Here is a 21,462-nt window from a genome sequence, read left to right as displayed (position 1 = left end):
CGTTTTACGAAGGCCAAGCTTAAAATACATCTCCTAATTGGAAATACCTGAAATTTCTGGAAAACATCATGTTCACATACAATACTTAATATATTGCAGCAGATGTCATTACACATTTTTTTTTATAATTATAAACTATTCAAATCCTTTGAAGAATAAGGATACGATAATACTTTAAAATTGCTTTTAATAAAAAAAAAAAAACATTTTGGTACATTGAATAAAATGCATTTAAAATGAAAAATTATTTTTGGTGTTTTAACGTATCTTTTTAAGCTACCCATTTGGGCTATTTCGTGGCGGTCGGTTTTTATTGGTGGAAGAAGCCGGAGTTCCCGGAGAAAACCACCGTTCTTTGATAGGAAACTGACAATCCTAGTCAATGTAGGTTGGAGTCGAGTGCACTCACACGAGCGGGGTTCGAACTCACAACCTCAGTGTTGACTGGCTAGTGATTACAGTAGTAACTATTTAGACCACTCGGCCACAGAGGCCCCTTAAAATGAAATATGTTTACCGTATGATCGGTTTGAATCATTTGATTATCTTATATTCACATACCCAACTTGGGTTTTTATTGTAATAAGTGAAACATGACACAACAGCATTTCATATACAGAGAAATAGAGATAAAATTATTTCGGGTATATTGGTCATTATTTGTAAAATTCAAAACTGTCAAGTTAATTTAAGACACAATTTAAAATGTCAAGAATGAGTCAAGCCTTACTGCGAAGGAAGAAGAATGTCGAGAATCTGTTGAGAAATTTCAAGACAATATTCAAATGTTAAGAATTTGTCACGAAATTTTAAGAACATATTCAAGTACATATATAGATATAATAAAAATCAGAATTTGACAAGAAAAATTAAGACACAAGTCAAACTTTTGAAAAATGTCGAGTAATTGTTTTTGCAATTTTGACAAAAAATGGTCTTTTCAGACCTTTGAGCTTTTAAAGTTGTTATCATGATTCTAGCAAAAAAAAAAGTAATTATAAGTATTCATATGAAGTTACAAAAAGAAGTATTCAATTCTTAAATGGAACTTGATTTTACGAATAACTTCTGATGTGGATCATCATATATCTTAACTTTTCTGTGCTGCATTGGACACTAGTACATGTATTGTGCGTCACCCGGTTGACATATTGTTTGTATAATGTCAGTTTATGACATCTTATAATTAACATAATGATGTGATAGAACAAAAGGTATTGAACAAATAAAAGTTTATAACATGTCTCCAGTAAAGAAATAACTGTAAAATTTATACATCTTAGGCATGTTAGGGGTGAAATTTGTTTTTCATCTGACACGTACACTTATACGCAAAAAAACTTCTGAGAGTCTTGCAGCAGTAAATAATTTAAAATAATTACATCTTCAGGGTTACAAAAATGCCTATGTCAGATCTTAGGGGTGCTTTGGAATGTAGACAGTTTCGTATCATGCATTATCTGGTATTGTATTTAAAATTCTAATGGGTAGTATCCTTGCAGTAAAAAAATCTGATAGGTAATTTTTTCCACCCAATATGAACAGAAACTCTACATCTGATAGGTCTTAATTTTTAGATCTGATAGGTAGTATTTCATGATGTTTTTTTCTGATAGGTATAAAAAAATCTCCCCACCTGTCAGAAATTAACTGGAATGGCCCAATGTATGTTGAGGGTTTCAATAACATTACTTACATCATTATATAACAGGTAACGTGCTTTTCTAGGTACTGATTCCTATCGACAAGATAAAAGTGAAAATTTACTTAATATAGATTAGACAATTGCTTTTATTTATTTCTTTAATTGTATGTGATTGTATTTTGTAATTTACCTCTTGTTTCACATGTCAATGTGACGGAGTGTTTTTAAAATTGAGCATATTGTATTGTATTTATTGTATTGGTTTTCCGGTTTGAATGATTTTACATAAGTAATTTATTAGGCCCTCGATAGCTTGCTCTTCTATGTGAGCCAAGGATTCATGTTGGAGCTGCATTTTGAGCTATTATGGTTTACTTTTACAAATTCTCTGATTGAAGGCTGTCTCATTGGCACTCATATTAAATATTCTTACATCAATTACGTTTTGTTGAAATTTGACTTAAAGAATATCTTTTTTTAAAACATGGAAATTAACAAAAAACAACCTTTTATGCGCTGGCATTGTCTTAAAGTGCATTTACTGTACTTTAACAATTTGACATATTGTTTACATAATATCAGTTTATGACACCTCTTTAATTGGCACCTGATGTGATAATACAAATTATCATATACTTAGACTAAATAACATATGATTTTTACCGTATGATAATAGCATTAAATTAAAGTATTTTCCATATTTTTCGAATTTGTGCTTAGCGGGCTGATATGAAAAGTTTATCACATGCTTCGATTGTTATCACATGCCTTTCCGTAACGTTATCACATGGCATTCCGGTGGTACTCGGCAATTTCCGGAAAATACACCTCAATGCTACGTTTTCAGTGAAAAACATTACATAGTAGTGTACAAAATAATTATTTGAATACTGGAAAGTATATTGTGTAAAATAATTAAATTAAATTAAAAAAAAAAAAAAAATTTAATTATTAAATCAATGCATTTTTTAAAGTTTTTCTGAAACATAATTTAAAAAGTTACTTTAAAAAAGTTGACTTTTCCAAACAATGTTCATTATGTATATTGTTGAATTATTTTTCTGTCGATTGGCCCTTATAAAAATATAGGTTTTTTTCTCTATTGAGGCAAATGATAGAAAGATTTCATATTGAATGTATCAAATTTTGGGTCCGACGTCCGTGAACTTTTTACTCTTTCAACTTCTTTTCGGGAACCACGTAGAAGAATCAATATATGAATCTGTTGTTTTTCTTTACTGTTGAAGCATATGATAAAAAGATCATAACATGCAATTTTTCATATCGCATGTATTATCAGCCCTCGGTCAATATCAGCCCTCGAGCCATGCGGCTCTTGGGCTGATATTGAACCTTAGGCTGATAATACATGCGATATGAAAAATGCCATGTAATAATCTGATAATATCAAATAAAAGTAAAGTTTATAACATGTCTAGTTTTGCGCAAACACTGTGATAAAACAAAAGCTCCAACAAAATTATAAAAACAACACGTATTTAAGAACTTATTTAAGGGCGCACGTGCGCAACGGAATTTTATCCGGTTATTTCGTTATAAAGATTAGAATTTCAAAAGAATGCCATTCTTTAGATCAAATTGTTTTATATATTTCTGCAGAATGAACTAATATTTGATAAAGGCAACAGCAGTTTATTTATATTCTCAACTAATGCGTTCCCTCGTATTTGATCACACTTTGGGGTGGACGTTTCGTCCCCGAGGGTATCACCAGCCCAGTAGTCAACACTTCAGTGTTGACATGAATATCAATAATGTGGTTATTTTTATAAATTTCCTGTTAACAAAACTTTGAATTTTTTGAAAAACTAAGGATTTTCTTATCCCAGGCATAGATTACCTTAGCCGTATGTGGCACAACGTTTTGGAATTTTGGATTCTCAATGCTCTTCAACTTTGTACTTGTTTGGTTTTATGAGCTTCACTGATGAGTCTTGTGTAGACGAAACGCGCGTCTTGCGTACTAAATTATAATCCTGGTACCTTTGATAACTAAAAACTCCAGTAACACATATGTGCTCCTCACATAAAACTGCTAAAAAGAAAGAATGAAGACGAAACGAAATTTATGGACTAGATAGTCCTGTGTAAACGGACTTGTTTTTGTTGTTCTTATACTTTTTTATTCCGGCAAAGTAGTAATATCTGTACATTATGACCTTAACCTAATTGTGACATTTTGACTAAATTATAATTCGCATTGAGTTTGATGACCATTATGGAATACCTGTTTCACATTTGATATCGGATATATTCCTTGTGCCGTAAATACATTCCCGTTTCCTTTTCACAAATGTGACCTGAGGCATTATTCTATTTACCGGGTTTGTAATAACATGAGCAAAACCACGGGTTTCGTGGGGGGGGATTCATGTTACTTAATCTTAAGTTTTTATGTTGTGTCGTGTGTATCATTATTTGTCTGTTTGTCTTTTACTTTTTTTTTAGAAATGGCGTTTATCTTATCGGTGCCTTTTAAAGCTGACTATGCGGTATGGGCTTTGCTCATTGTTGAATGCCGTACGGTGACCTAAAGTTGTTAATGTCTGTGTCATTTTGGTCTCTTTTGGACAGTTGTCTCATTGGCAATCATACAATCCAAATAAATTTGGAGAGATATTGTGAAAATGTGGATTTGTAAGTAATGTAGTCGATATATTCATATCGAGTTATTTCAAATCGGTATGTAAAAAACAACCAATAGAAACTGTAATATAATTGATTTAGGTTGTTGAGATGATTTTCACACCGTTATTGGGTTTATAAATTCTAATTCTGAAGAAATAAAAAATACAAAAAGGAAAACGTAAGAGAATTGTTTGCGTGAATTAAAATAAAATCAATAGCATTGCTACCACAATTGATGTCAAATGACACGGTCTGATGTCATAGATCATGTATATGTTATCTATGTCATATATAACTACGTTCACTTTTCACGGATATCACCTACCCAATAAGACTATTTACCGGGTTTGTAGTAACATGAGCAACACGGCGAGAGCCAAATGTAGAGCAGGTTCTGCTTACCCTCTGGAGAAACTGAGATCACCCCCAGTTTTTGTGGGGTTCTAGTTGAATTACTTAGTCTTTAGTTTTCTATGTTGTGACTTTCATACTATCATTTGTTTGTTTGTCCTTTTCTTGTTTAATCATGGCGTGGTCAGATTGTTTTTGCTCTATGATTTTGAATGTCCTTCTGGTATTTTTTATACATTCTAGGGAGGGATATTGATAAAATCGTGGATGTGAAGTATGGTAGTTAACATATTTGTATTGAAACATTTGTACATGCTAATTGATAAGAAAAACACACCAACACAAATTGATATATGTTGGTTAAAACAAAATATTCATATATTAGAGAAAAAGAAAACAGGAAAACCTTAAAAAATATTTGATTGAATTAAAAAAATCAACAGTAGTGTTAATATTGCAGATGTTGAGTTTCACAGTTTGATCATATGGTTTTGTTTGTCCTTTTCATTTTTAGCCAATGCGTTGTCAGTTTGTTTTAGATTTTTGACTGTCCCTTTGGTATCTTTCGTCCCTCTTCTTTAATAAGATGTCTGAGAAATAAATTGAGCATTCTAACTTACATAAGTTACATGTCCAGTTATTAAAGCAGGTTATCCAACACATCGGAAACATATTTTGTATGATGGGATATAAACATCATGGTTTACGTTGCTTCGTTCCCCATTTTTAACAGTTTCTGCATAAATAATATATATATAATTAAATATAAATCAAGAAGAGTGCTTAAAACGCATGAAAGTTATAAAGTATTGTATCATGTTTTACGGCATTGGGTCAATACCACTGACATAAGCATTAATACCTTTAAAAGCTATAAGTTTTACAAATATATACAAAAGAGGGACGAAAGATAACAAAGAGACTTTCTTACTCTTACATCAAAAATAAACTGACAACTCCTTGCAGTACCTAAATATCTGAAAGAAGGACTTAGAATACAAGGAAATTTGTCATTTTCTCGTAGACTTTTATTTCAATTGCTTTAATAAGAATCAACAAACAAGCAGATGTTTTTATATATTTATTCATAAGCTACATCAACAATTCATCTGCTGAGCGTAAATTCTGAAGTATATAGAATGTTATGAGGCTGTTTATCTATTTGAATTTGACTCTTCAAACACTAAACTGTATGTGTATGATATACAATACCATGGCCTTGTTGTTGTCCATTGGGTTGTTCTTTTTTGTTTCCCTATGTTTGATCAAGGTAACAACATCCCTGTATGAAAAGTGCGACGAAATATCAATGAAAATCATCAAGCATCAATTATCACACTTTCAATGCTAGATTGTGGACATATACGTTCAGAAGTATTTTTGCAACCTGTCATATCTGTTCTTGACACTGAACTCACGCGTACATCGTCTTTAAAATATGGTACTGATAGTAGCTTATCTCTCTTTACCGACTTTTTGTTGTGTGTTCTCATATGACGTGTAACCATATCACGTCTGCATGCAGCATATGGACAATGAGGACATCGATAAGGCTTTTCACCGGTATGGGTACGTTTATGTGTGTTTAAATGATCACTACGACTAAACACTTGTCCACAATAACTGCATTCGTATGGTTTAATGCCTGTGTGCAATCTCATGTGGCGTGTCAACATGTCGCTACGAGAAAACGATCTATCGCAAACTTTGCATACGTGTACTTTGGTATTTTCACCTTGTAAGATAGTCTCTGTAGGTAAGTGTTTTGCCATGTGTTTGGCTAAGTTATCAAATGACAGAAACATCTGATTACAATCTGGACATTTGTAAGCATCAGAGTCGGACAAAGTTCTGCGTTGATATCGATGTTGTTTTAAAGATGACAGTTTAGACGATAATTGAGATACATTGATCTGATTAGGAATACATCCGAGTGGAGACATTGCGACTCGATTCAGTTCTGACATTGAGTTAAACATCCTTGTTTTAGGTGGAAATTCGAAATGAATCCCAGGCGAATTGCCGGGACTCGGTGTAGTCATATCTTGGTCTGGAAGGAAACCAGACAATAGGGTAGACTTATCGAAGTCGAAAAACATATTGCATTCTTCTTGAATTGAGTGGAACGGTATTGAGTTTGCAAATGGCATGAACTGTGGTGAAAGAAAACCTGGTAAATGGTTATGCAGAATCGGAAAAGGAGATTTTGCATTTTGGAATCCATGTCTTTCATGTTTTTCATTGCTGAATGCAATTTTCGACACGGAATATTTTTGTGATGGTAAACCCGCAAAGTGGTGAACTTGTTCTTTAGTAGTTGTATTTTCAGATCCAAAACATTTGGTAGTTAATGGGTGTCCTTTCTGTGTGAATGACATAATTGAACACTCTGGGGAACCATGTTCCGACCGTTCTTGTGTCAGAACTTTTACTGCAGACTCCATAAACACATCGTTATCGTCTATTTCATTTGATGGTTCAATTTTGAAAGATGTTGACTTACTTGGTGAAATGCCGGACATATCCGCCATGCTACTTTCCAGAGAAGATGAGTTTATTAGAGACATCGAATTATCCTCCAGGTCAAAAGTTGAATCATCTGAGGACGACGAGTCACTACGGCTCTGAATTAGATAACGATGTTGAAAATTTTTCTTAATATTTCCTGGAAACAATGCCTGTTTATAAGACAACAATACCTCAGCAAGTTCCTCGTTTGCCATGCCGTTTCTTGAAAACGTTCTGATCAAAGTGATTCTCTTTCCAATCTCTCTGAAGTGACTGATAAATAAAATTGTATCGCTTCTTTTTATACAACTAGGTGATAATTGAGGTAGAAGCCAACGTCTTGGAAAGAGTGTGAATAATATTGATGTCATATTAAATACTTCTTGTGTGTGGTATCAAACGGTAGGTGAAATTTGATACTGCATGGGATAAACACATTTAACACCTCAAAGCTATAGCATACCCATGGTTTCTTCAAAGTTAATCAACTGGTTTTGCGTTTATAGATAGATATAGGAAGATTAGCTTATATCGCGTAGGCAATTAAATTTCGCGATTTCCTAAATATATTTATATAACAAACCTGTTTTTAATAATCGCGTTGATATATGTTTGCTACAGGTTTCTACTTAGTTAGTTATACAGAGTATGTAAGGTATCTTTAAATGCATATGTTATTAATTTTCTTGTTCTTTCGGAATAAAACAACTGTTCAATCAATTACCAATGAAGAAGATGTAAACAATTATATGCAAACGTACGCTCTTTAAAACAAAATACTGTTTCATCGACTATGAAAACCCCAGACTAAAAAAACATGAAACAATTCAATTGAGAAAATACAACCTTTTTTATTTAACGACAAACCAATTATGATAGACAAACACCAACGAAAACCATTGAACTAGAGGCTCATGACATTGGACAGGGGTGTTACAGCAAGAACTACTTTTAAGCCTAAACTATAAAAATCAGTTGAAAAGGGCTTTACTTTTGAGATCAATACAAAACATAAAATAATCTGACAAAACACAAAACTGATGAGACAGGATATTTATACATCCAGGGACACATTTGGTAAAGGTTGAAATTGCTGTGTGGTGACGAAAGCTCTGACTAGATAATTTACCTAGTAGAGAAATATTTCGTTCTTTGTAAACAGACATGGCATAGCAAACGGGTTGTCTTATATAGATATAGGAAGATGTGGTGTGAGTGCCAATGAGACAACTCTCCATCCAAATAACAATTTAAAAAAAGTAAACCATTATAGGTCAATATACGGTCTTTAACATGGAGCCTTGGCTCACATCGAACAACAAGCTATAAAGAGCCCCAAAATTACTAGTGTAAAACCATTCAAATGGAAAAACAAACGGTCTAATCTATATAAAATAATAAAAACGAGAAACGAAAAACACGTATAAATTACATAAACAAACAACAACAACTGTACATTAGATTCCTGACTAAGGACAGGTGCAAACATTTGCAGCGGGATTAAACGTTTTATGGATCCAAACCTTCTCCCTTTTTATGAAACAATAGCATAACATCACAACATAGAAAACATACGATAAAATATCAATTGGCAAGCTTAACTTAAAGAAAACCCGTACATTAGTACACTATAAACGAATAAATTTGATCTGCGATATCTGAATGCATAGCACATGTACAGTTAATAAAATATAAGGGACAAACATTCAAGGCCAAAAAGCAAACAAACAAAGAAAGCAATTCAACACAAACTGTTATATGGTGTTTATAGGTCAATGAGAAGATAATTACACTATTATGATAGACAAAAACCAACGAAAACCATTAAACTAGAGGTTCATGACATTGGACAGTGGTGTTACAGCACGACATACATTTAAGACCAGACTATTAAAATCAGTTGAAAAGAGCTTTACTCTCAAGATCGATATAAAACATAAAATATTCTGACAAAACACAAATGGGATGAGATAGGATATATATACATCCATAGACACATTTGGTAAAGGTTTAAATTGCTGTGTGGTGACGAACCTCTGACTAGATAATTTACCTAGTAAAGAAATATTTCGCTCTTTGTAAACAGACATGGCATAGCAAACGGGTTGTCTTATATAGATATAGGAAGATGTGGTGTGAGTGCCAATGAGACAACTCTCCATCCAAATAGCAATTTAAAAAAAGTAAACCATTATAGGTCAATATACGGTCTTTAACATGGAGCCTTGGCTCACATCGAACAACAAGCTATAAAGAGCCCCAAAATTACTAGTGTAAAACCATTCAAACGGAAAAACAAACGGTCTAATCTATATAAAATAATAAAAACGAGAAACGAGAAACACGTATAAATTCCATAAACAAACAACAACAACTGTACATCAGATTCCTGACTAAGGACAGGTGCAAACATTTACAGCGGGATTAAACGTTTAAATGGATCCAAACCTTCTCCCTTTTTCTGAAACAATAGCATAACATCACAACATAGAAAACATACGATAAAATATCAATTGCAGAGCTTAACTAAAAACAAAACGTACATTAGTACACTATAAACGAATAAATTTGATCTGCGATATCTGAATGCATATGCACAGTTAATAAAGTATTAGGGACAAACATTCAAGGCCAAAAAGCAAAAAAACAAAGAAAGCAATTCAACACAAACTGTTACATGGTGTTTATAGGTCAATGAGAAGATAATGACACTAACATCTAATTATTACATTCTTGGCAGGAGATAACACAACGCCATAATAGGCGAGTGACATTTTCAGAAAAGACGCTTAGTTAGTGACTTTAATGCACCCACCTAACACACAGCTGATTTTTTAAATTTGTTATAGTATAATATCTGAACTTTCTTTTTTGGTCGGTCGTAAAAAAATTCGTACGGTGCAATTTTTGTAAAAATTGAATTAAAATCGAGAAATAATTCCAAATTGAAAAATGACCAACAGTATTGAAGAGTGAAAAATTAACATGTAGATTTATTTTCTGTTGTCACAATGCAAAAAATATATACGTTTAACATGTCAATGTATAAAAAAATACTTTTCAAAAATAAAAGAAGTAATTTTTGCGAAAAAAAAGAAGCTTTTTGTAACAATTTTGGAATTTTTCATATTTTTTTTTTCATTTCATATATATTTTTGGCTTGAAACCCAAATCTATGATGTTCGTATTATTCAAAAGTTCATAATTATATAACTTGTTTAATACATATCTATATGATATATAATATAGCTGTGTGTTAGATAGGTGCATTAAAAATATTTTTTAGGTCTGAATGTCACTCGCCTATAAAGCCAAACTTGTGAAAATTGTTTCCGTAAATTGGAACGAATTTAATAGAAGTGCATCACTGGTGTCAAGTTTTAATGTCAGATATTATACGAATTTTTCTTCAAAGATAGCAAGATCGAATGTAAGTCAACACTTGGGAAAATGCTCCACCGTCGTGTTACAATGTAGTTCACACTTTCCGGACTTAGCTGGCAGAGTATAAGATAAGGATCAAAATAAGATTAAAATATTGATAGGTCATGGAGATCCTTTTCGAGATATTTGATTTATAAAATATGGCGGGAAATTTCCCTTATATTTGTATTAGTATTCATTTAGTCTCAAATAAAGAAAAGAAAATCAAGAATCTACATAAATTTTGTCATATAACCTTGTATGAGCTATTACGTCTTATTTCAAAAGAGAAATATGTGTGATAGGGCAAAACATTTCACCTTGTATTGTATGGTCAAACACCAAGAAGTCCTAACATCTTACACAAATTTCAAAACCTCACCTAAGTACATCCTTAATTAGCAGGAATGTGCTTCATGCATAAAACTGCTCTTAGAGAGTTATGAGGAAAATATCGATAATAGTCGACACAATGTTTGTGTAATACAAAATCGTGTATCGATGGACGAATTAAGTAACTGTTTTAATTAATTCGTGGTATCAAAATCCCTTACTTGACAATTTTATAGATAGAAAAGGATCATTGAACTCCCGATACCATATCTTCTAATTTTTATAGTTATATAAATGTTACAGTAAATAGATGAAATTAGGAGATATATGTAATTCCTGTGTAGTCAATACAAGTAATTCCTGAAACTGCCTAGTTATTACCAGTAAATACTAATTTTAAAATGAACGTTTACACCTGTTAACTAACTGTTGAAAAAGAAGTTTATTATTCTATTCTTGATATAATTTAAGGGAATTATACTCATAAGCACAGGAATACTTTATTCAAGATGATGAGTTTAAAAAATACAACACAAATATGATACATCCTTGCTAAACACATTTGAAAATATTTATTTGAATTTTTTGAAAATGTTTTATTTCAATGATAGTTAAACATATGTATACTGTACATTTGCTATGTAAATATATTTTTAAAAACATGTTCTGTGTCAATAAACTGAACTGGAAATGATCTTTAGTGGTTTAGCGGTCAACATAAAACAAGAATAACATAAAGAGATGCCAGAATCTGTTGAGCCCTCGGAGCCATCCAAGAGGAGACCTATACTTATATCAGATATTTGAAAATAGTTAAAACGTTGTGAGCCTAGGCTCCGTCTTGAAGATCGTATTTTACCCTTTACTGGTTTACCTTTTAAAAATCGTGACTTGTATGGAGAATTGCTTCATTGGCATCATACAACATCTTCTTATATTTTATCCTACCGTAGTCTAAAATCGGTCATCTTGTCAGTTCGTTATAAGGTATTTGTGTTTGAACTTAACACATTGGGAAACTACGCATTGACGTCACTACGCTACTTCCGGCGTAGAAAAACAGTGCAGACTACGTTTTTTCTGCTCTTTTGAATAAACAAAAAACATTTCTAAAGGTAAGTTTTCATTGTTGTTCTCAATTATCGCTAAAAAAAATGCCAAATTTCTAATGCCCGTTTCAATCCCGACTTCCGTTATGTCTAAAAATTGCTATAACTTCACAAAATCCCAATTCCGGCCTCCATTGCTTTATGTCTACTCCATTCAGCGTTATCAATCTTGTGGCAGGCAGTACAAGACAAGCCAATCGTATTTTTAGGAATTTTAAAATGACATGCTCCTTACGTCTTTCGCGATTTTCCCGCGAAAAAAGCCCAACCAAAATGAAAGGAAAACTATATAAAAAAACGATGTCCATGCCATAATTTTGTACAGGAATATAGAGTAGGTGTGTGATATTGAAAAAGCCATATCATATACACTTTATTATATACATATACCTCAAGTAGATGTTTTTTATGTAACATGACGTCATACAGATGAGGAGGTTTGAAATGACGTCATACAGATTAAAGGTGTGATAAAGATTTTGCAACCGTGCTGATATCGATATCATCACGGGTGGCTGATACAGCACGCTTGTCATTGATTGTATTACACATACAATTTATCTGTATTTACTACTAAGTATATAATAAAAAAACCATTAACATTTATTTTTCATAGATTTTGTTTTTTATTCATGATAAAAAGATATATATTCTGACCATCATGACTGTAGGTAAATATTCATACAAAATTCCATTGATGTCGAAAGGGGTGGCACAAAATTAGGTTTCCAGTTGAATAAAACCCAAAATTATTGCAAACTATTTGAAAGCAATATCCCACAAACAAATAAAGTACTTGCCGTGGACTTAAAAAGCCCCTAATTGACAGTAGAGCAATTTGATGGGGTAGAACGATTTTACATCACGTGATTTTGACGCCATTCGAATTTGAATCATTCCAGGATATGAAAAAAAAACACCTTGAACTGTTGAATATAACAATATCTCATTTTCATTGCAGTATATTATAACTTTGTCTGTTTGCCTTGGTGTTGTCAGTTTATCTACCTATAAGTTTGAGTTTCCCTCTGGTATCTTTCGTCCCTCTTCCAAGAAAAATTTAGCTGTAGTAGGGTGTTAACTATTGAAAAATAGGTGCAATGTTGTTTCTTTGTGCATTTAATGTGTGCGGCCAATCTTGAGAGTAAAATAACTAAAATACCGAACTCCATAGAAAATAAAATCGGCAAGTAATTTATCATTGTATCGAATAATGAATTTAAAAGCTCAAACATATCAAAAGAATAGAAAACGAATGTCATATTCCTAACTTGGCACAGACATTTCTTTATGTAGACAATAGTGAAGTAAATAAGCCTCGGTAATACGTGCTACAAGTAGAAAAAAAGACCACGGCTAGCACTTCTGTAGCACCTACGGTCATCCATATACTGTGACGTTTGCATTTTCTGACGTCCAACACCCAAAACAAGGAATGATTTTTTTTAATTTGATAGATGCTTTTTGTGTTTTTTGTAAATGTTTGTTTGTCTTGAGGTTGTAACACAGTGATGACTGCTGTAACCATATTTGTTAACGCATCGTTTTAAAAATAACAGATTTTGATGCGACTGTCATAAAAGTGAGAGGTTTAGCGCTATAAAACAGGGTTTAATCCACAATTTTCTACATTTGAAAAATGTCTGTACCAAGTCAGGAATATGACAGTTGTTGTCTATTTGTTTGATGTGTTTTATCCTTTGATGTTGCCATTTGATTAGGGACTTTCCGTTTTGAATTTCCCTCGGAGTATTTTTTTTATTTTACTTGTTGTGTGGTTCATGCTAGCACTGATAAGTCTTTATGTATCTTTAATTATCCAACCGACTAGCTTGACATGTGCCATTTAAACTAACGGCCTATCTACATTACTAGTACCTCTTACGGAATAAGAAAACAATCATATCATTGTCATACGTAGGCTAAAATAAAGACAATTCATGTACTTCGGCCAATTACCGTTACAAATGTAATTCAAAATTCCATTTCAAAATCATTCAAATACAATCAAGAAAGTTCGTCACCTTGCATTTAGAACACTGTTCTATTGAACTGCTCTGAGAAACACTCATGATGATAATATTCTGTACTTTGTCTCTGGTAAAGAAATATTTAAGATCTCAAAATTTCCCATAGTTTCAAAAATAAAAAAACAGCTGTTTTCACAAAAAACACAAACTGTACAAAAAAGCATTCAATTTAAAAAGGACCTTTGATTTCCTAACCCTCTAGTAAGCCCTATAATTCGTACCCTTCTACTTCCAACACCCTCGGGAAAAGTTGTGCTTTAATGGTTTAGCTATTCTATTTGGTTCCTTAGTGTGTATAGCTCATCAACGTTTTGTGATCTTATTCATACTTGGCTTTCAAATATTTGGCTTTCAACGTTACTAATGAAGGTTAATCCAGAAAAACGTTTTGACCTCATGAAATTTATATCATGTTGCTTTCATTTTATATATGGTTTCTTTAAAACAAAATGAAAGTTAGTTTAACACTGCAATCCCTGACACAATCAGTAAATGACTGTAATTACTTAATTGCTTAGTTATTACAGGGATTACCTGAATTATTCCAATTTCATCTATTTACTGGGTCGATGCCACTGCTGGTGGAGATTTATTTCCCCGAGGGTATCATCAGCCCTGTAGTCAGCACTTTTTTGTGTTGACATGAATTACCATAGAATATGGTTATATTTATAGATTACCTGTCTTAAAGGGGCACTAACTGTCAAATTCATGGTCACCGATTTGACTCAAATTCTCATATTTGATTTATAACAATGTAAAACATTTATCCAAACTATCAAAAGTCTAAAATAAACAGTTTACAGAGCATGGGATAGATAATATATAGGTTCGTTACGTGTGAATTTTAGTCCAGACGCCATCTAATTAACTATCGATTTGACCTCAGACGACCATATAAGCGATGTAAACATAAATAAAGATATGAACAGATTAAACCAACACGTGCAATTGGATTTTTATAGGTCTGTTTGATTTTATTTTATAGATTAAAAATAGATGTTTCTCATTGCTTTTAACCGTATAAATTTAATAAATTTATCAATTGTCCAAGTTTATGAAAAATATTAAAATACGACAACCAGGATATATATGCATAAAATTGTAAAATACAGTTAGGTTTTGAACTTTTTTTTACTAACGTTGTGATTCGATTTCCTCTTTGTCATTGTTAATTATATTAATACAAGTGTTTAACACTTAAGATACGTATCTCCCGAACTTTTACTTAAACAAAAATATAATCAGATATGATCTTGACAAGTACCAAATTATTTGTGAAGACGGGAATTTCAATTTTGCATCTCTAAATAGTGACTGTAGCTAATAACAATGATCAATTCAAGTGATGTTAGGAAATACAGCAACGACTGTGAACTAAGAACTTAAAATGACAGACAGGGTCAGTCAACATCGTTGCTCTTCAACTTATCAGACTAGAAATATATCCTCGAATAAAATAACATCATTTCCGCAGGGAAACGATTGCAATACGATTATTCGATCTTCCCGAAAATAACATGCGTACTTATAATATATTAATCAAACTCAAACATTTACCAATCATAGTGATCATAGAAGGTCTCGCATTTTTTCCAAAAAGATTTACCGGAATGTACCAAGACCTTTGTTATGCGTTTACTTTTCTACATTGGCTAGAGGTATAGGGGGAAGGTTGAGATCTCATAAACATGTTTAACCCCGCCGCAATTTTGCGCCTGTCCCAAGTCAGGAGCCTCCGGCCTTTGTTAATCTTGTATGAGATTTAATTTTATTTTTTTGTGTATAACTCGGAGTTTAGTATGACGTTCATTATCACTGTACTAGTATACATATTTTTTAAGGAGCCAGCTGAAGGACTCCTCACGGTGCGGGAGTTTCTCGCTACATTGAAGACCTATTGGTGGCTGTTGTCTGCTCTATGGTCGGGTTGTTGTCGCTTTGACACATTCCCCATTTCCATTTCTCTGTTTTACTTGTTCATAAATATCAACTTCACAAATAATACATGATGGCATTGAAGTATAGATTCTGCGTACTGATGTTGTAACGTGTGATAGTGTTCTTTTATTCGTTATTTTATTACTGTTTGGTCTGTTGTTGTTGATATCCATTTGACGTGTCTCTGTACTTTTGCATCCCGTCATTGTGTTGTTTGTATTATCTTTCCTGTGTGCGTATATGCCTTGTCCGTGTGAATTTTTATGTTTCTTTGACGTGGCTCTGTATTTAACCATTCCGTCATTAAGTTATGCTCTATTATAATTTTTGTATTTTTGTCTTTTATCTTTGCTAATGTTTTGTCTATATGCCCTTTTGAGTTTCTTTGATACATAATGATATGGCTCTTTTTTAAAAGAAATACACAATAAGCATATTAACAAGCGGCAAGAAGGGCAAGGTCCACTTCTAATTGACATTATGAAGAGGATATACCTAAAAGAACTATAGACTATATTCTTGTCATACTTTGAACGACGAAGTTTTTTCATATTTCTACCTGTGTGAGTTTTACATTCTGACGTCAAACACGCGATTCTACATCATACTTAACATCAATCTAATCATAAGGTCCCAGTACGTAAAATCTTTCAATCATTTACTGTGTGTGTTACATTTTATTGTTGTGTCGTTGTTCTCTTCTTATACTTAATGCGTTTCCCTCAGTTTTAGTTTGTAACCCGGATTTGTTTTTTTTTCTATCGATTTCTGAGTTTTGAACAGCGGCATACTACTGTTGCCTTTATTTACGGGTGGATTTAACATACATTAATAAAATATAAAAATAAGAAAGCAATGAATGAGATTGTTAAATTTTTGTGCTTCTTTGATAAATAAATAATTGTTTTTGTTGTTATTAACTTGTGCCCCGTATATGAGAACACACATAATCATGCACATAAAAAACCTCATATACATTTTTGAAAGTTATATGATACATATGAATTATTTCAATTGAGTATTTTATTTATTTTTGAAGTAGAATGGAAAATTATCCTTGACTAGTTGGACTAGGCTCTACTTATATGATAGATATGCTGATGTCTAACTTGGAGATCTTGATTAGGTTGGAAAATGTATCAGGTAGGTGGTTATTCATACATATCATGAAACAAATGTATTGTAAAAAAAACCCATTGAAATTAGTAATATAAAAAAACATGATCATATAATCAAAATTAAAAACATTTTGAGAGTAATATTGAAATAAATAACTAATGGTCTTAACAATTACTAAGTAGATGTATTCATGTATGTTGTTGAATTATGCTGAAAGTTTTTGGTGTGGTTCGTGTTGTTTATTCTTTAGTTTTCTATGTTGTGTCATGTGTACTATTGTTTTTCTGTTTGTCTTTTTCATTTTTAGCCATGGCGTTGACAGTTTGTTTTAGATTTATGAGTTAGACTGTCCCTTTGGTATCTTTCGTCCCTCTTTTACTAGTTTATTTGACAGGAAAAAAACTGATGAATATTTCAGGTTTTACAAAACAGACTAGACAAATTGCAAGATAGCAATTATGGAAGAGTCACAGTTGAAAAACCATAAATCTATAAAAGCAGATAACAGCTACTCATAACATTTTTTTTTAATCCATTTGATATTTGTTGTCTTGATCTTAAACTACCAGTAAGCTTTAGATATTTAAATATAGAACCGAACAGCACACACACATTTCAACAATTTTATTTTTTGTATTTTGTGTTTTTTTTTAGATTTAGAAGTAGAAGAAACAACAGTGAAAAAAGAATGAGAGTCATCATTTTAATAAACTTTTAACTTGAAATTGAAATAAATCTAATTTTTCTTTATGTATTTAAAACATGAGCGTTGGTATAAACTTTAATGAGACAGCAAGCCAATCCCATATCTATTTGGAGGTCTACTTAAACTTCATGCAAAAATAAAATTTGTGGTTTTTCAATATAGATAAAATTGAAAGTTAGCAACTATGGTGTAACTCCTACGGTTTCAGATTTATAGCTTCAAAACTTGTTTATGAATGATTTATTTACTCCACATTTAAGATAGATATATCAGTATACAAAGAAGGAGATGTGGTATAATTGCCAATATGACAACTGATTTTATATTGTATTGAAATATCTTCTTCTCTTGTCTCGTTATGTCTTTCATTTCACTTCATATTGACTTCCCTCTGTGTAACTATATTGGTTTCGATGGTGACTGAGTGGTATTACATTATTTAAGTCATTTTTCTGTAATTTCTAATATGTTTTTATTAAATAGTATTCTTTTAAAGAGTCATTGCATTTAAAAAGATATGCATTGCTCAGAAGTTTCCTTGGTATGAAATATTGTTATTTTCTGAATTTCAGTTTTTGCTGATATATGATATATATGATGTTGGGCTACTGCCACAACCTTATTCATGGTCTTTTATGTCCTGAAACAATCTAATAATTATTCAACAGCTATTCATTATATGTATTAGAAATTACATAGGTATATTAAAAGGACAATATGCCAATTATTTAGTCTTATTGCCATAGGACCGAAAAGAGTAGATTCCTCCAGAGAAGAAAATGCGCCAAAGGGACAGATAATGTCCTTAAAAAAATCTACCGCAGCAATGACAAGAAATAATGTCATTTTTTTGGCCGGATAAGAAGTATGCTTCAAATTGGTGTACACAAACAATCATTTTCTGTTAGATTAGCAAAAGCTGCAGAGTCACTACATTAAGATTATAACACAATGTTCACTGCTGTACCCCTAGTTTTGACTTTTTTACCAATTATGTCTGTTTGTTTTGTTCATGCATCTTTGTCAATTTAATGGAGTTTGACGAGGACTATCGCACAAGTGAGAGGTTCAGCGCTATAAAAGCATGTTCAATCCCCCATTTCTTACATAGGAAAATGCCTGTACGAAGTCGGGAATATGACCGTTGTTCTTCATTCGTTTGAAGTGTTTGAGATTTTGATTTTTCCGTTTTAATAGGGACTTCCCATTTTGAATTTTCCTCCGAGTTCAGTATTTTTTTAGATTTTACTTTTTGCTGATGTATGCATTGACACCGACAAGAATTGTTAATAAATTAAGTGATATGATTGCAATGAGAAAACTATACACCAAAGTTCAAATAAAAATGATGAAAGCAATTATAGACAACCGTACAGCCTTTAACAATGAGGAAATACATACCAAATATTCGGCTGTTAAATAGCATGACTTGAAATTATGAGTAAAAGTCCTGTTGAACCTTATTACAAAACGTTTCCAAAACTAAAAACCTTAGTTAGAAAATCGAATGATAAGGGGCATTTTTTTAACCGATGCTTGGATTCGAAATCAACAATGGTCGAAAATACAAGAAAAGCGCAAAAAGCATAAGTGTAAAACGTAACAATTCGAACCCCATCAAAAACTGGGGATGAACTCAGGTGCTCTTTGTGGGGTTAACTTTACATTTGCTAAGGGACTTTCCGTTTAGAATTTTCCTCGGAGTTCAGATTTTTTTGTGATTTTACTTTTTATTGCTTTATTTGGCACCCATCGTGTTTATCATGTAAGTACAAACACGGTGATAAGTCTTATACGTGGTATTTACCAATGTTATTTCAACTGATCGGGCGGGGCTTACTTTTTAATTTGCATATGGACAGTCTATTAGAAATGTGTGTGATAAGAATGAACTCTGTTATGATTATTATTGATTTCTAACCACCTACAAATGAGTTTATGATATGGGACGCTTATTTGATTTTATCCCAAAACACCTGTCTATAGATGGACTGGTCTTAAATAAGCGAACCGGTTAAACCCCGCCCAGTCAAGTGAAATAAATCAAGTATTACTACTACTTCTATTTACTGTTTTATCCTGACGATGTTGGAGTCAATATACGCAAACAATTCTCACAACCTTTAAGTAATATGTGACAGTTGTGGGTTTTTTTCTATAAACTTTAAATGTGTCAATGTGATTGTATCAAACGCCCTACTTTAATCAAGTTTATTTTTCAAACCAAGTATTCCAAACTTTTTTTTTATTATGAAACTTCAGTTAGAAGCCCTGAAGAGCATTTAATGACGTATTTCATCAACATGATGACAAAACCATTAAAACATAAAACAAATGAAAACGTTATGGTTTACCAAATTAGGTAATAAATACCTAAATAGATTTTGATCAATTTTTAAAGGACTAATTAAACTCCTAGATACCAGAATTGAAATTTTGTATTTGCGCCAGACGCGCGTTTCGTCTACAAAAGGCTCATCGTTGACGCTCGAATCCCAAAAAAAATAAAAGTCCAAATAAAGTACGAAGTTGAAGAGCATTTGGGGACCAAACAATTATAAAAGTTTTTCCATATACAGCTAAGGTAATCTTTTTCTGAGGTATAAAAAAAAACACTTAGTATTTCGAAAGTCACAGTTTGTAAACAGTGAATTTATAATTAACACCATATCAATGATAATTCAAGTCAACGCAAAAGTGCTGACTACTGGGCTGGTGATAAATGATACATATCTGCTAATATATGCACATAATTTTACTAATAATTGACGTTTTGTTAAATCTGTCTTAATCAAAACTACCTTGAGTTTTACAGACAATATATTTATTTGCAAATGTTGTGAAGCACGGAATTAACAGGCAAATTTCAATAACATTAATTTTACTTGTATTAAAATTCACATACATTTTACATGTTTTACGTGCTTTGACCTAAAACGAGCTTATACGTGAAACTCACGTGAAATCAGTTTATGAGAGTTTCACTTAAATCTCATTTGAAACTCATGTGAATTTCACGTGAAAATCATGTTAAAAATAAACTATAAGGAGGTTAATTTTTTTTTTTAAAGTTTTTAAACATATTTATTTTCAGTGGATTGGGAAATATGTTTTGCAACTTGCATTTATCCCTTTCCACTTTGCGGGTGCGAGTGCTGCCTTGTAGCGGTATTAGCCTGCTCTTTTTCGAAATCTACAAGGATGTCTTTTAAGTGCAAGAGATATGGTTCTCCCTTAACACGGGTCAGCCATGTATCGTCCCCTTCCGTCGAACTAGCATCGTTTTCTCAAGATCATACTCGCACATGGTGTCAAGGGAGAGCCGAAAATTCAGTCCCTGAAAGGAGGTTAATTAAATGTTGATCACTGCTCGTCGTCTTACTTATATAAAGCAGATTCAATGCAAAATATTTTGAAAGAAAGACAGAAAAAAGGCATGTAAAAAGTAAAATCACAAAAATACTGAACTCAGAGGAAAATCAATTCGGAAAGTCCATAATCACATGGCAAAATCATATAACAAAACGCATCAAAAACGAATGGACAAGAACTGTCATATTCCTGACTTGGTACAGGCATTTTCAAATGTAGAAAATGGTGGATTGAACCTGGTTTTATAGCTAGCTAAACCTCTCACTTGTATGACAG

General features: G+C 32.3%; 1 protein-coding gene and 1 long non-coding RNA gene across 2 annotated transcripts; one reads left to right on the top strand and one right to left on the bottom strand.

The window, feature by feature from the left end:
* Positions 1-5,964: 5,964 nt before the first annotated feature.
* LOC139504338 (zinc finger protein 888-like) lies at positions 5,965-7,368 on the bottom strand. The gene has a single exon (XM_071294409.1). The coding sequence runs from the start codon at positions 7,366-7,368 to the stop codon at positions 5,965-5,967; it is 1,404 nt and encodes a 467-aa protein (XP_071150510.1).
* Positions 7,369-17,033: 9,665 nt separating this feature from the next.
* LOC139503742 (uncharacterized) lies at positions 17,034-17,854 on the top strand. Its single transcript, XR_011659184.1, has 2 exons — positions 17,034-17,132; positions 17,763-17,854. It is a non-coding gene; the product is annotated as an uncharacterized lncRNA (long non-coding RNA).
* Positions 17,855-21,462: the final 3,608 nt, after the last annotated feature.

Source organism: Mytilus edulis, chromosome 14 (genome assembly GCF_963676685.1).
Source record: "Mytilus edulis chromosome 14, xbMytEdul2.2, whole genome shotgun sequence".
NCBI lineage: Eukaryota > Metazoa > Mollusca > Bivalvia > Mytilida > Mytilidae > Mytilus > Mytilus edulis.
Note: the sequence above shows the minus strand (reverse complement) of the source record. Positions and strands in the feature narration are given on the sequence as shown.

What these genes read in the sequence shown, in the direction of transcription:
- LOC139504338 (XM_071294409.1), bottom strand. Translation starts at nt 7,368, where the DNA reads ATGGCAAACGAGGAACTTGCTGAGGTATTGTTGTCTTATAAACAGGCA.